Genomic DNA, 15,588 nt, shown 5'->3' on the forward strand with positions numbered 1-15,588 from the left:
GTCTAGCATTTTTGGGTTTCACAAGAGGGAGGGGGAGAGGGAGCAATAATCCTACACGCACGGACAGCACACGGACTATTACGGGCCCTTTCCATCCATCTAAACATTGCCAGGTGGTTGGGGTCCCTCCCTCCCCCTTAATCCAATAGCAATCTGCCAACTCAAACAAACCCCGTAAAACGTCTGTAGAAGTCCGCTGATGTAGCATTGCTCAGGAGGGAGGGAGGCTAGAAATTTCGCTAGAATTCAGCTGCATGAAACCGCATTCGCCTTGATCGTCGTGGGTAGCTGCAACGGTGCAAAACCAAAAGCAATGACACCTTAATTGGTCGCATCAATACACCTTCGTGTCTCGTGATATCTCTACAGTCTATACAACTCTCACTCGGTCAGCGTCCATCGGAGTACACTCGCGGATGCAGCAGAGAAACCGCGACTCCTCATCACTGATTCAGTGATTCTGACTACTACTACTAGTATTCTGCCGGTCTGCGGTGCAGCTAACACAGCCGTCGATCGAATGATCGATCGGTCATCTCTTGGGCGTCGCCGGGGCCGGCTCCATCTGCAGCACCCGCTCGAGCTCCTCCACGACCTCCGCCATCGCCGGCCGCTCCTTGGGGTTCTTGCCGAGGCACCGGTCCGCCAGCCTCGCCGCCTCGCGCGCGGCCGCCAGCGGGTACCGCCCGCCCAGCCGCGGGTCCATGATGGTCCTGAAGCTGTCCCCTCCGGGCGGGTGCCGCCGCACCCACCCCAGCAGCTTCTGCTCCTCCGCCGGCCGGCTCCGCTCCACCGACCGCCGCCCCGTCAGGATCTCGTACAGCACCACCCCGAACCCCCACACGTCGCTCTTCACCGTCAGGTGCCCCGTCTCGATGTAGTCCGGCGCCGCGTAGCCGTGCGTGCCCACCACCGCCGTCGACACGTGCGTCCGCCCCTCCGTCGGCCCCTCCCTCGCCAGCCCGAAGTCCGACAGCTTCGGCCGGAACTCGCCGTCCAGGAGCACGTTGGAGGCCTTGAAGTCCCTGTATATCACCTGCCACACTAAAACGCCGCCGGATCAGCCTCGCCGGACCGACCAAGAACCATCAAAGAACTCGACCGACCCTCTCGACGACGAAATTAACCTGGACTTCCGGGAGGCCACGGTGGAGGTAGTCGAGGCCGCGCGCGGCGCCGGCCATGATCTGCAGCCTCGTCCTCCAGGGGAGCGGCGGGTGGGCTCGGCTGAAGAGGTGGTCGTCCAGGGTCTTGTTGGGCATGAACTCGTACACCAGCAGCCTGTGCTTGCCCGCCTCCGAGTCCACCGCGCAGTAGCCGACGAGCTTCACCAGGTTCGGGTGCTCCAGGACGCACAGGAACTGCACCTCAGCAAGCCACTGCTTGTGCCCCTGAAATCATCATCAGAAATCCCCATAAAAGATTACAAGATGCTTGATTAATGATTATGAATGAATTCTACTAGTGCAGGAGTACAATTTAATTTGAGTAGTGTGATGCTGTCCCGATCGGGTGTGGAGCCTGCACCGAAGTTCACGTGGTGGTTGAGCTCTGCGAATTCTCATTGAAGGTGACATGAGTGGGCGTCCTTGTCCCCGGTGGATATGTTTATTGCTATGCTAAGGTTCTGAGTTCGTCATGGAGCTCAAGATTTCTACTAGGAGCAATTCTCGAAGAATTTAGGTTTCTGACCTGTAAGCTGCGTTGGTTGAGGCGCTTGACGGCGAGGACGACGCGGCCGCCGGCGGCGGAGCGGAAGAAGGCGCGGTAGACGGAGCCGAAGCCGCCCTCGCCGATCTTGAGCGCGCGGCTGAAGCCGTTGGTGGCGCTGCCGAGCTCCTCCAGGCCGAACACGCGGAGCCCCGCCGCACCCCGCTCCTCCGAGAGCTCCTGGATGCTCCTCGTCGGCGTCGACGCCGACGACGACGCCTTGCTCCGCTTCGGCCCGTCCGGCTTAGGCTCCACCGGCGGCTTTCCGCCGCCAGCAGGGCGCCGACGGCTCTTGCCGCTCTTGAACGCAAAGCACCCCATCAATTCAATCCGCGGGGTTCTCAGGAGGGGCTAGCTGTCCATGGAGGGGAAGCAGTCCAAGAAGAACAGGGTCAGAAGGAACTGAGGAAGACCAAACCGAATAATTCCGGCACGGCGACACAGAGGGAAACGAAGGAGGTTAGTGGGCTGAATCAAGAGGAAGCAGATTTAGCTTTGGCAAAGACAAGCGGGTGCGTGGAAACGCGCGGCATGGGAGACGCATCAACATATATAAAAACCGCCATGGATCATGCGGGGAATCGAGAGGAGATACGTACGTCGACGGTCAACGGACCCGGCCGCCCTCGCCCTCGTGGTGACGCACTGCCAGCGTTGGTGTGCGGTTGCGCCGCGAACGCCAAGATATATGCCCACACCGCCACGTCAGATGAGACGCACACCCGGTTCCTGCTCAGCTGTACATCAGGGCAACTTACGTCCGTTTTGCTTGGATTCTGTTCGTTTGAATAAGGCAACTGAATCGTGTTCCAACTTTTCTAAAATGCACTGGCCATGCGCTTAACATACGGACGCATCCTTTGACTCTGTCACGGCCAAATATGCCCATATATATTCATATTCATCAATGTTTGAAACCCAATCAAAATTGTCTCGAATAAAATAATTTTACAACTAAATTGAAATTGTCTTGAATAAACGTAATGAACCAATATATCTATTGGTTGCAAATGTGATTCCACATGTGCTCAACCGAGTCATTTTGAAGCTCCAAATAAGTGTGACAATCACGCATTTCACAATGAAATTGAGTAAAGTGTCCAAACATGGCCGGATCTTGGTGCAGGGGCTCAACATTTTCACCTTGAAAATCAAATCCTTGGTCGAAGATGCTATTATCACGCTCGTCCTCGATGATCATGTTGTGCATGATCACACAAGCAGTCATCACCTCCCAAAGCTTCCCTCATCCCATGTCAGTGCAGGGTTTCGAACGATACCCCATCGGGATTGAAGCACACCAAAAACACGCTTCACATTCTTTGTAGCACTCTCTTGCATTTGGGTAAATCTCTGTCTCTTCTCACCTTGGGGGTTCAAGATTGTCTTTATAAAAGTTGACCACTGAGGATATATACCATCAGCTAGGTAGTATCCCTTGTTGTAGTGGCAGCCATTGATCTCAAAGTTGACTCGTGGGGAACGACATTCTGCAAGCGTTGCAAAGATTGGAGAACGTTGCATCACGTTGATATCATTATGAGAACCTGCCATGTCGAAGAAAGAATGTCATATCCAAAGATCTTGTGAAGTCACCGCGTCTAATATGACAGTGCACGCTTTAACATGCCCCTTGTATTGGCCCTGCCAAGCAAATGGACAGTTCTTCCACTCCGAGTGCATACAATCTATGCTGCCAAGCATGCCTTGAAAGCCTCTATCGGCGTTGATCGCCAACAGCCTTTCTGTATCAGTGGCATTTGTCTGCCTCAAGTAATCAGGGCCAAACACTACCACCATGGCCTTGCAAAAGTTGTACAGTGACAGCAGAACCGTGGTCTCACTCATGCGCACGTACTCATCCACCAGATCGCCTGGAATTCCATATGCAAGCATGCGGATGGCCGCGGTGCATTTCTGGTAAGAGAAGAATCCAAGCTTGCCAAGGGCATCCGTTTTGCACTTGAAGAATGGGTCATGAGCAACCACTGCCTCTCGAATACGATTGAACACATGCCTTGCCATACGAAAACGACGACGGAATTTATCCGGTTTGAAGAGCGGGGTATTCGCAAAGTAATCGACATAGAGCAGGGCGTAGTCTCTCTCTCTCTCTGCTGCGGTTCAGGTTGGGAGCACGGCGAGGGGCTGACCCCTGTACCGAGGCCGCTGCCGTTCAATGTGGTCATGAACGACCAGTGCAGCCACCACAAGATCTTCGTCATCCGAGGATGAATCATCCGATGAATAAATGAAGTGGTTGAAGAAAAATTCATCTCCACTGTCCATACTTTTGTGGGCAAAATGTCAAACACCTTGCGGTCGCGGTGGCAAAGAGGCCGCTATGATCACCTCGATGCAGCAGGGGCGTTTGGCGGCCGACTACAGGCCGCTCTAGAGCACCCGACGGAAGCTGTCGTGGTCCATAGCCGTCTCCGGCGCTCGTATCCCCTCTGACATCGTCTACGACAACGACGGCCAAAACTCCTCCAAACGACGGCCAAAACTCTTACGAAAGCGTAGGCGTGGTGGCGGCCATGTCGAGACGTGATTTGGTATGGACGGACCGGGGGTGAGTAGTGAGGAGGCGGTCAGAGAATAATGACGACGCTGGCGGCGGGGTGGGGCAGGGGAGGACAGGTGGAGGCATTGAAAGTGAATGGAGTGCTAGTGTTCCCGACAGGCGGGCCACGGGGAGGACAAGGCGTGCGTCCAGCCCGTCCGCGTGATGTCTATTTCACCCCAAACACGGCACATGTTTGGGCCGGAAATGGGTCGAAAACGGACAAAAACCGGACATTTGTCCGTTTGGGGCCACACATTGGGCCGCGCTATTCGTCCGTTCTATTCCAAACGAATTAGGACGGATGGGATGGGATCGCGCGCTGAAGTTGGCCTCGGCTGCTGCCTAGTCGTTTCTTTTTTTTTACCCAAATATGGAAGATATCGGACATGCAAAAAAAGTAGAGGACGTGTCAAATATAGAAGAGAAACACATTTTAATCTAGTGTCAAATGAGGAATTCCCTCTTACATATTTACTTCCTCCGTTTTTTATTTACTCTGCATAAGGTTTGACTGAAGTCAAACTTCATAAAGTTTGAACAAATTTATATAAAAAAATATTTATCATAAAAAATCAAAATGATGTGAAAGTACATTCAATAATGAATCTAATGGTATTGAATTGTTATTATATATGTTAATGTTTTATTTATAAACTTTGTCAAAGCTTATAAAGCTTGACTTTAACCAAAACTAATATGCGGACTAAATAAAAACGGAGGGAGTACATGTTTAGAGCTTCACTTAGATGAACACGCCTCTTTGGTTCATAGATTTTAGTTTTTGTATAAAATGAATATGGTGTTTATCAATCCCAGATGTTGAACCGTCGACCACGCTGGTGCCACATTTTTTTAGAAATGAAGGAAGATCCCCGGCCTTTGCATCTGGATAATGCATGGAGGCATTTTGTTGATTGTTCACATAAGACCTTACAAAGTAATACAACAGTAAGATTAAAGTCATCGTCTAGCCAACATCTGTCGCTACTCCTATCCAATTGATGAAGAGATGCTGATAGTCTGGGCCTAATACCAGACAGACCTCGCAGCTAAACCTACCATCTAAGACCTGAGGTCCCATCCAGGACGCCTGCCGGGTATGGGGCACCCACCGCTCCGGCGCACTTCTCAACCAGGACGCCTGTCGGAAATGAGGCCGCCGCAGCCACCTGCCACCAATCCATCTTCAGAATTGTACTGCTGCATCTATCTTGTCCGGTCTAGCTGCCGTCGACGCCACCACGACGCCAGACCGCGTCACCCTCCTGCGCGAGTCCATCTCCGCGCACCGGACGCCGAGTCACTACAGCGCCATGCCGCCGAGATCCGCCGTCATCAATAAGTGAGATGAAGCACCCCTCCACCAAAGAATCCGTTCTCTGGTCCCTCGATCACATGTGTACCTCCAAGAATGACGCCCCAAAGAGGGGAACGACGCTAGAGTGCCGCCGTCATCCGATCATCCGATCTAGGTTTTCCCCGGAGGTAGCAGAGAGTGGCCTTAAACTTCTCCACGGCGATGCCTTCAAGAAGAGAACGATGCAGATAGCGCCGCCACCACCGGTCTTGGTAATAGCCGAAAGCAAGTTTTCACCCAGATTTGTTCGAAGGAATCCAACTCCCATGCACGACCGCCGCCACCACCAGGCTAAGCACTCGTCGTCGCTGGCACCTCCACGATGCCCAAAGGCCGCGAGACTCGCCGCCGCCACGCCTGGGCCGCCGGCCACCGCTGCCAACACAACCCCACCATCCACCGGATCTGGGTAGAGATCCCAGATCCATCCCCCACCACCCACCACCACGGAGGGGAGGAGGCGGCGCCAGCGAGGGATGCCGAGAGGGGGAGAAGGAGCCGAGGCAGGGCAGCCCGACGCCCGGAACCACCAGGCAGATGAAAACGCCCCGCGGAGTCCCCAACTCCGTGCGGGAGAGAGCCGCCCCGCCGCCGCCAACGCCACACAGCCTTTGGCCGGCGACGCCCCAGGCGGTGGCGAGGAAGGGGGTTGAGGCGAAGGGGGCGACGGGGGCGGCGCTAGGGTTCCTCCCAGGGGCGCCTGCGGGAGCGCCTCGGGGAGGGGATTCGCGAGCTAACTGAAAAAATGATGCCCGGAGTCATCGACGCCCGTCATATAATGACCACATACTGACGCTGGTGCCACATACAGAGGATTAATTCTTTGTTTCCACCGCGTCTGTTTTGAAACCAAATTCTAATCCGTGGGAAGAGGTCCAGACAATGAACTCGCCTTGAAATGATCTCAGTGTATTTCTTCCACACAAGTCACCGTCTGCCCATGACCAGCTGGACCCAACGTCCTAACCTCTATCTCAGCCAAGTCACCGTCAGAATGCACACTTGCAGACCCCACCGATTGATCACCGTGCTCTCTTCTTGGCGACAAGTATGAATGCGGCGACACCGGCAGCAAGACCCCTTTCGTCGATGGGCATTAATCTATGGTGCAAAGATGCTCCGATGGATGGATGGAATAGAAGCGGTCAAAGATGGTGGCAGTCCGTGTTTGTTTCCAACGGCGGAGGCAAACCAACAAACAAACGTGCCAACCTGGTGAAAGAAACTTATGAGCTGCCAGCCTATGGCAGTCTTGTTAGGCCATCGCTCATCTCATGGATGTATGCCAATGGATGGCGGCGGAGCACCGGCGCGCGGCGGTTGGCAATTTTTTTAGAAAAACCAGAGCCCTTAAGGCTCAATCCTTAGATCAAGAAGAAGAGAACGACAAATCGGGTGAAAATCGACACATCATGCCCACGAAAACAGGGCTCCCGGTCAATCTGGCTTCCCATAGAGACCCCATACACAATTCCGAAGAGAGGAACACCGGCAAGGGCGTCAGAAAAATTTGATCCCCCCTCACTTCTTCCCGGGCAAGCGACTCCGGCTTCACCGCAGAACCCTCGCTGCAAGCAACACACGAAAAGTCGAGAACTCATCCAACGAGCGTGTGCGCGTTACGTTTCTCGTAGCAATGCACGGCCACTGTGCCGGTGGAGAGTCACGGTGATCAAGTGGGCGGGGAGACTTACGCGGCGCGTTCCGACGAGGACAAAGACCGAGCTGTTGATCCCCTTCCGCGCTGATCCTTTGGGGAGAGACCAGCGGAGCATGCCATGCACGGCGACGATCAATCCTCTTGTTTCCAAGGGTTGGCGGGTTGGCGCTTTCTCCTCGCCGTGCCCATTGTTTAGCCTTTTGTCTTTGTGCTAAAAGATTTTCTAATCTGGCGAGTCTTTTTCAGGTTATAGTACCCCTCTGTTCCTAAATATAAGTCTTCGTAGAGATCCCATCATGAATTACATACTGAGCAAAATCGTAAATGGTCCACCGTGAAATCTTTACAAAAACTTATATTTAAGAACAGAGGGAGTACGAGATAGTGTAAATGGTGCACCATCTAGAGCTAGTGCAGACCGGCGTTGAAAGCACCATGGATCAAGTGAGATCTTATGACGGCTTCTCGACACCTTTTGACTGCTAAGGGTGCGAAAATCGGGCAGCTTGAACTGGGAAAAGGCGGCCTCAGGTGCCATAAAATTCCTTGCAAGACCAAAGGCTCAAAGTGGACCATCCACGATCCTTGAGTCTGATAAGCTGCCCCGCAAGAGATGGACTACCCACTACACATCAGTAAAAGCACAGTCTGAGATTTTATTTGCAAAATTCAAGTATTGTCTTGTCTATCACTGCCATGATTCCAGATGTCTGTGTAAAGTATACAGATGTCAATGTTTTCACAGGGAACATATGGTCCTTGCCAGAAACAAACCTGCCTGCTTGTCAAGAGAATAACAACATACTCCCTCTGTCCCAAATAAGTGTCTCAACTCAAGTACAACTTTATACTAAAGTTAGTACAAAGTTTAAGACACTTATTTTGGAACGGAGGGAGTACAATTTTACAGTGGTTTGGCAACCTTCGGTTTAGCGCACGGGTCCCATGGGATGGTACGGCAGCATTACAAGTTTACAACGTGTGTGCGGCATGATTCAAGGAACTTCCAAGCGACCGCACACGGTGCCTCATCAGGGTATTTTACACTTGTGGTGTGTGGATACTCACTTGTTCTCTACAATGGACAACAGCCTTCTGCTGACCGGTGGAGCGAGCCCGGGGAGGTCAGGAATATCTTTGTTGTGTGGGTTTACAATCTGCAATGAAAAACTATAATCATCAAAAGGGCACTGTAAAACCGGAACATGGAACACTAATCATAACCAACAAATATTGATGCAATACAGATTATTTCTTGGATTTTTTCATAGCCACCAATGTTCAATGCACTCCCCATTAAGGCAGTGTGACAGCTACGGTTCCAAAAACACGCAAATATTGATGCACCAAACAGTTGTCTGGCTGTCCCATCCTGTCATCTATCCTTACGGAGTCTACGTCTAGTGAAAAGTGAACTACCGTACGGAAGTATTTTAGTCCATAAAGAACGGTCATGGGCAGTTTACCCAATTAATGGGTAAACCAGCCAATTAATGGTTGCCTAATCTTTATCTTCTAGCCATGTGGCCTTTACATTTAGTGAACTAGTGTGGAAGCATCTGATCCACGCCACCAAACAGCAGAGTGATGATAACCATGAGCCACTAATAATAAAGTATTGTTTGAGGAAGAGTGCTTTCCCACCAACTTCTGTAAACCTCACATCAAACCAAAAGGCCAATGGGCAAGGAAGTAGTACAATCAAGTTATGTATAGTTTTGAACATATATTTATCCTAGTTGGCTGGGTGTGTGTAATAGTAATGCGCAAAGTAATGTAACTAAGCAGGTCACTGAAGAAGCTAAGCACTCACCTTAACAATGATTACAGCTATGACTCCAGCGACAATGAGAAAAAGCAAGCCCATGATGCAGCGATCAGTCGCAACCTGCCTACCAATTTCTTTCACCAATTTTGATGCCTTTTTCATGGAGAAATGAATGGAATCCAGCTCGTTAACAACCCTGCTCATTTGCTCTGTCTGGTAAGAAATAACCAAAAGTTAGCTCTAGTATGGTGTTGTCCCTCTTAGACAGCATAATACAATGACAGGCTGCTTCTGAGAATCAGAAAGAACGTCTTGCCTGTGCTTTCAGAGCAGCTGCAGTTTCGGTACCCACATTGATCGTCTCTTGGACAGTCTACACAAGATGACAGGAAATCAGTATCTGGGAGCAATAATAAAGTGTTGAAGCACACATTATTATGAAAGCATGAGCGCTGCAATTCGTGTAAGAACTAAAGGTTCTACCACCAACAAATTGCATCCTTATCAGTTAAAGGTTATTAAAAAAATACAAATTAAGGACTCGGACAATAGGCTCATTCCCACACTCGGAACAGAAATGTCCAATGAATGACCAAGTATTTGATTGTCTGTATCGAGATGAATATCTGACTGCATGGCTAAAATGAACTTGTCACTGAAACCTATAAGAGCACTGTCAAGGAGACGAGGACAGATAAAGAGGAGCAAGCCCAACCACCATATCATAACAAGTCAGCAGGAACAACTGTTTTTATTAGATCAAACAACAATACAATAGTTCTCTTTGTGAGCAGAAACTTCAACATTTTAGATAAATGGGTGTTCCTTGGGGGATGCCCCTGCAAGCTCAGTTATGGTCATACAGACGGAAATAAGTTTTGCATATACACAAGGGAAAACAAAGTACACGTGCATAGGTTTCTACAAACAGTTATAACAAATAAATGCAAGAAAAATAGAGAATCATTTACACACTTTCTTACAAAGATATCAACTCGCTCCAAGAAAGTAAAGTTAGCACAGTAAACTCATTAGCATTACAGAAGAATCTATCAAGCATGGCATCATGCAGACATGCAACAACAACAACAACAACAAAGCCTTTAGTCCCAAACAAGTTGGGGTAGGCTAGAGGTGAAACCCATAAGATCTCGTGACCAACTCATGGTTCGGGCACATGGATAGCAAGCTTCCACGCACCTCTATCCATAGCTAGTTCTTTGGTGATACTCCAATCCTTCCGATCTCTCTTTACGGACTCCTCCCATGTCAAATTCGGTCTACCCGGTCTCTCTTGACATTCTCCGCACGCTTTAGCCGTCCGCTATGCACTCGAGCTTCTGGAGGCCTGCGCTGAATATGCCTAAACCATTGCAGACGATGTTGAACAAGCTTCTCTTCAACTGGTGCTACCCCAACTCAATCTCGTATATCATCATTCCGGACTCGATCCTTCCTCGTGTGCCACACATCCATCTCAACATACGCATCTCCGCCACACCTAACTGTTGAACATGTCACCTTATAGTCGACCAACACTCAGCGCCATACAACATTGCGGGTCGAACCGCCGTCCTGTAGAACTTGCCTTTTAGCTTTTGTGGCACTCTCTTGTCACAGAGAATGCCAGAAGCTTGGCGCCACTTCATCCATCCGGCTTTGATTCGATGGCTCACATCTTCATCAATACCCCCATCCTTCTGTAGCATTGACTCCAAATATCGAAAGGTGTCCTTCTGAGGCACCACATGCCCATCAAGGCTAACCTCCTCCTCCTCACGCCTAGTAGTACTGAAACCGCACATCATGTACTCGGTTTTAGTTCTACTAAGCCTAAACCCTTTCGATTCCAAGGTTTGTCTCCATAACTCTAACTTCCTGTTTACCCCCGTCCGGCTATCGTCAACTAGCACCACATCATCCGCAAAGAGCATACACCATGGGATATCTCCTTTTATATCCCTTGTGACCTCATCCATCACCAAGGCAAAAAGATAAGGGCTCAATGCTGACCCTGGTGCAGTCCTATCTTAATCGGGAAGTCATCAGTGGCAACATCACTTGTTCGAACACTTGTCACAACATTATCGTACATCTCCTTGATGAGGGTAATGTACTTTGCTGGGACTTTGTGTTTCTCCAAGGCCCGCCACATGACATTTGGCGATATCTTATCATAGGCCTTCTCCAAGTCAATGAACACCATATGCAAGTCCTTCTTTTGCTCCCTGTATCTCTCCATAAGTTGTCATACCAAGAAAATGGCTTCCATGGTCGACCTCCCAGGCATGAAACCAAACTGATTTTTGGTCACGCTTGTCATTCTTCTTAAGCGGTGCTCAATGACTCTCTCTCATAGCTTAATTGTATGGCTCATAAGCTTAATTCCACGGTAATTAGTACAACTCTGAACATCCCCCTTGTTCTTGAAGATTAGTACTAATATACTCCGCTCCATTCTTCTGGCATCTTGTTTGCCCGAAAAATGAGGTTGAAAAGCTTGGTTAGCCATACTATCGCTATGTTCCCGAGGCCTTTCCACACCTCAATGGGGATACAATCAGGGGCCATCGCCTTGCCTCCTTTCATCCTTTTTAAAGCCTCCTTGACCTCAGACTCCTAGATCCGCCGCACAAAACGCACGCTGGTCTCATCAAAGGAGTCGTCCAGTTCAAAGGTAGAACTCTCATTCTCCCCATTGAACAGCTTGTCAAAGTACTCCCGCCATCTATGCTTAATCTCCTCGTCCTTCACCAGGAGTTGGTCTGCTCCGTCCTTGATGCATTTAACTTGGCCAACATCCCTCGTCTTGCTCTCGCGGATCTTGGCCATCTTGTAGATGTCTCTTTCGCCTTCCTTCGTGCCTAGCCGTTGGTAGAGGCCCTCATACGCCCGACCCCTTGCTTCACTGACAGCTCGCTTTGCGGCCTTCTTCGCCATCTTGTACTTCTCTATGTTGTCTACACTCCTATCCAGGTATAGGCGTCTGAAACAATCTTTCTTCTCCTTTATCGCCTTCTGGACATCATCATTCCACCACCAGGTATCCTTAGCTTCGCTTCTCCTCCCCTTGGACACTCCAAACTCCTCCGAGGCCACCTTACGAATGCAAGTCACCATCTTAATCCACACATTGTCCGCATCCCCTCCTTCCTCCCAAGGGCCCTCAGACATGCACATTCAAGGATATAAAATAGCATCCAGAATAAAAATATAGATACAGGTGAAACACACAAACAAACAACTTCCAGTAGATTAAGGTACAATGCAAACAAGCCAAATATAAAAAATAATCACTCTAAGCTAAATATCAAAATAACATGGCAATACTGTATGCACAGAGATGTAAGTGGTTCACTATATCTCCTTATATAAACAAAATGTGGGATAGGGTCAAAATGTGGGATAGGGTCATGACGCCTGACAAGAATATATAAGAGTTTTCACATTTAATAGCTTAAAAAATGAAAACCAACCATTGACTATTAAATTGCACACATAATCCAACAGAAAATCAATTTATATTCTTGTCATGTAACTCAAATTTACAGCCCCAACATGAACACATACCAACAAGGCTGAACTACTGGACCTACCACAAAAACATACACTGCAGAAGAAAGCTAACCTGTTTAGATCGTGCGAGAGCTTGATCAGTCTCATCCATTAGATTGTCTCCATGCTGCATTAGCTGCTGGTTTGTCATATCTACAGATAAAATAATGCTGAGATCAATAATCTGTCTAAGAGATATACAAAATCCACACTGAACATGTCACAGACGTTTATTTTCTTTCAGTGTGTTTGTCAACCATTCTTAGTGTAGCAAAGGAATATTTGTAGTCCTTGAGCCTGAAAGGAATGATGCTATCACATTATTTCGCTTACTGGGACTGAAATAGTGTAACTTACTAGATGCTAACAGAACATTTTCTTCACCAAAGGCATCTTCACCACTTGGAGCATCAAAAAGATCAACTCGCTTATTTTCACTTGCATGTCTGAAATCCACACAATATTTATATGATCACGAGATGTTACCAGAATTGATGAAACACATTCCTTCAAGTTTATGAACGATTAAAGATTTATAGTGCAAAAATTAAATTAGCAACACAAGGACAAATCCTTGTTGGGTGGTATGCATAAGTTTTCTATAAAAAAAAGGAGTTGGCTATAATACAAGCTAACTGGCATTACGAGATAGGTAAAAACTCACTGTTTCTTCAGAGCAACATAAGAGTTCAATTCCTTGATCTGCAAAATAGGACAAACTAAGGTTTAGTAAAAGATGAAGAATCACAAATAGCAAGGTTTATAAATAAATACTGGGGGTCGATGAGTTTCTGTGACAGTACCAGTGACTGCTTTCTCTCGTTCAGAAATTTAGAAGTGTTCGGATCAACACTTCCTGCTTCATCCTTGACAACTCGTTCAAAATCTTTGATAAGCCTATAAAAAGACACGAAAAAAGCAAGATGACTATCGAAATTCAGTAAACCAGCTATCTGTTTGTCCTATAAGCTACTCCCTCCGTTCAAAAGTCTTTGATAAGCCTATAAGTGTCGTGGATTTAGTTCAAATTTGAACTAAAACCACGACACTTATTTTGGAACGGAGGGTGGTTAATGTCATGTCTAAGATTCCCAAAGCAGACATTGCAGGTAGTATGCACTGCAACAAACATATTTGGTAGTATAAGATAGTGAAGCAATTGTAGTGGCAAATACTAGTAGATGAGTTAACATGAGCTAAACAGGGGCCACATATGCGCTCTTGCCAAATGTGTACCAACGGTATATGATACGGAGGGAAAAGAAGGAAGGAATAACCTTTTGCAGTCTCGCATCTTGTCAGTAAGCTCTTCGAGCTGCCTGCTCCGGCGGTTGGCATCCTTGATCTTGTCGAGCTTCTGGAACCCATTTCTGCAGACAGATCAACCAAGGCATCAATCCACCAATCAACTCACCCCCCCCCCCCCCCCCCCCCCCATTTCTTAGTCGCATTATACTACTACCATTTCTGCGGAGACTACAACAAACACACGCGCTTCTCTACAGGTCAACAATCCGATCTCCATACGCGAAATCAACAGCAGTACCAACGAGATCTACTGGCCACTTCATCGAAGCATGACAAAATTCAAACATGGAAAAGAAAAGGAAAGGAAATCAGTCGAGCTTACTGCAATGCGCGGAAGATGTCGGCGATCTGCCCGTCGATCTCGGCGAGCTCCTCGTTGACCGACGCCAAATCCATCCGCTCCCCCGGGAATCTAGTAGCCCCGCGAAGGGACCCGGGAATCCAACTAAAAATGGATCCTCGGGAAGGGACCAACCCAGCCCAAACCCAACCAAACCCCACGCGTCGGCCGGATCGACGGGGTCCCAGTCAGCGCAGATGCAGCGGGCACAACTACCGGGCGCGCGGGCGCGAGTTCGGGGGCAGGGATCGATCCCCGCGCGCGCGCGCCGAGGGTGGTGGTGCCGGCGGTGGTGGACGCGGCGCTCTTGGTCTGGCCTGTTTGTCTGGCTTCGCTCTTTTTTCTTTTTCTTTTTGGCTTCGCTTTTGCTTTACGGGTTCGGTATCTTCCTCGTTGGATTCGACCTTTCTTCCGGTGGAACCACCGCGGCGCGTGACCGTCTGATGTGCATCCGACGCCCCTCAGGACAATAACAAATATGTTCATTAATCAAATGAATGAGAATTGGTGTGAATTCGGTCGTGTTTGACTTGACAATGTCCTAGGAGGATGAACGTGCATGATTGTTGGGAGGTGCCGATCCAACCTAGCATGAGCCCACATGAAGGTACACGAAATTCAGCCATTTTGCTGGCATAAAAGAAAAGAGTTGAATAGGTACACATGGCAAGTTAGCAAAGGCTAGCTTACTTTTTTTAATGTTATTTTCAATCGAAATGATCTTTTATAGTATCTGTTGTTTTTCATTCATAGGGAACTTTATAATCTCGGGGAAATTTCTAACCATGAGGTTCTAACCCCCACTGTCCATTTATCATCTTCCATAGTAGCACCAACCTCTGTTTCCATGAGTTCTGGTGCTTGTCGTACCATGAGTTCAACAAGAATATGTCTTGGTGGCGTGCAGTGGCGGTGCCAGCCCGCTCATAGAGCCTACGGGAAGTACAGAGGTACCTTAGCCCACGAGCATTAATTTCAATAGTGATTCTTGGGGAGAGCTCGGGCCCGGAGTCGCTCGGAAGGTGCCTTCGCCATTGGAGGTGCGGAAGCTATAAGCAAGCTCATAGCTGAGTATTTTAAGTCCATGTCCACGAGGTGTATCCGGGGTTTATGAGTAATTTATGGCATGTTCATGTAAGTGTGCATATAAAGATAATGACACTGTTTTTTGTGAGAAAAGTAATAAAGACAATCAAATCATGTGAGGTGTGTTTGGCAACAAAATGTGATAGTTTTGTTTGTTGTGTACATGATCTACTCCATACTAGGGAGTATGGTCATTAGTACGTTAGCGAGGGCGCATGAGACGGTCTTGTAGCGAAGG

At 48.7% G+C, this 15,588-nt stretch overlaps 2 protein-coding genes across 3 annotated transcripts; both read right to left on the reverse strand.

Annotated features, from left to right (window-relative positions):
• Positions 1-325: 325 nt before the first annotated feature.
• LOC123156393 (probable serine/threonine-protein kinase PBL19) lies at positions 326-2,436 on the reverse strand. Of its 2 annotated transcripts, XM_044574522.1 has the most exons (4): positions 2,310-2,436; positions 1,693-2,065; positions 1,128-1,391; positions 326-1,036 (listed from the first exon to the last, which is right to left on the reverse strand). In XM_044574522.1, the coding sequence occupies exons 2-4, from the start codon at positions 2,029-2,031 to the stop codon at positions 533-535; spliced, it is 1,107 nt and encodes a 368-aa protein (XP_044430457.1). In that variant the 5' UTR covers positions 2,032-2,065; positions 2,310-2,436; the 3' UTR covers positions 326-532. The 2 variants fall into 2 exon arrangements, with proteins under 2 accessions (XP_044430457.1, XP_044430458.1); XM_044574523.1 differs by lacking the exon at positions 2,310-2,436 and having other exon boundaries at positions 1,693-2,301.
• Positions 2,437-7,925: 5,489 nt separating this feature from the next.
• Positions 7,926-14,629, reverse strand: LOC123156394 (novel plant SNARE 11). Its single transcript, XM_044574524.1, has 9 exons — positions 14,247-14,629; positions 13,894-13,986; positions 13,420-13,513; positions 13,281-13,318; positions 12,974-13,062; positions 12,690-12,769; positions 9,378-9,434; positions 9,107-9,274; positions 7,926-8,450 (listed from the first exon to the last, which is right to left on the reverse strand). The coding sequence occupies exons 1-9, from the start codon at positions 14,318-14,320 to the stop codon at positions 8,358-8,360; spliced, it is 786 nt and encodes a 261-aa protein (XP_044430459.1). The 5' UTR covers positions 14,321-14,629; the 3' UTR covers positions 7,926-8,357.
• Between the last annotated feature and the right edge of the window lie 959 nt (positions 14,630-15,588).

The sequence above is a fragment of the Triticum aestivum genome, chromosome 7B, assembly GCF_018294505.1.
Source record: "Triticum aestivum cultivar Chinese Spring chromosome 7B, IWGSC CS RefSeq v2.1, whole genome shotgun sequence".
Lineage (NCBI taxonomy): Eukaryota > Viridiplantae > Streptophyta > Magnoliopsida > Poales > Poaceae > Triticum > Triticum aestivum.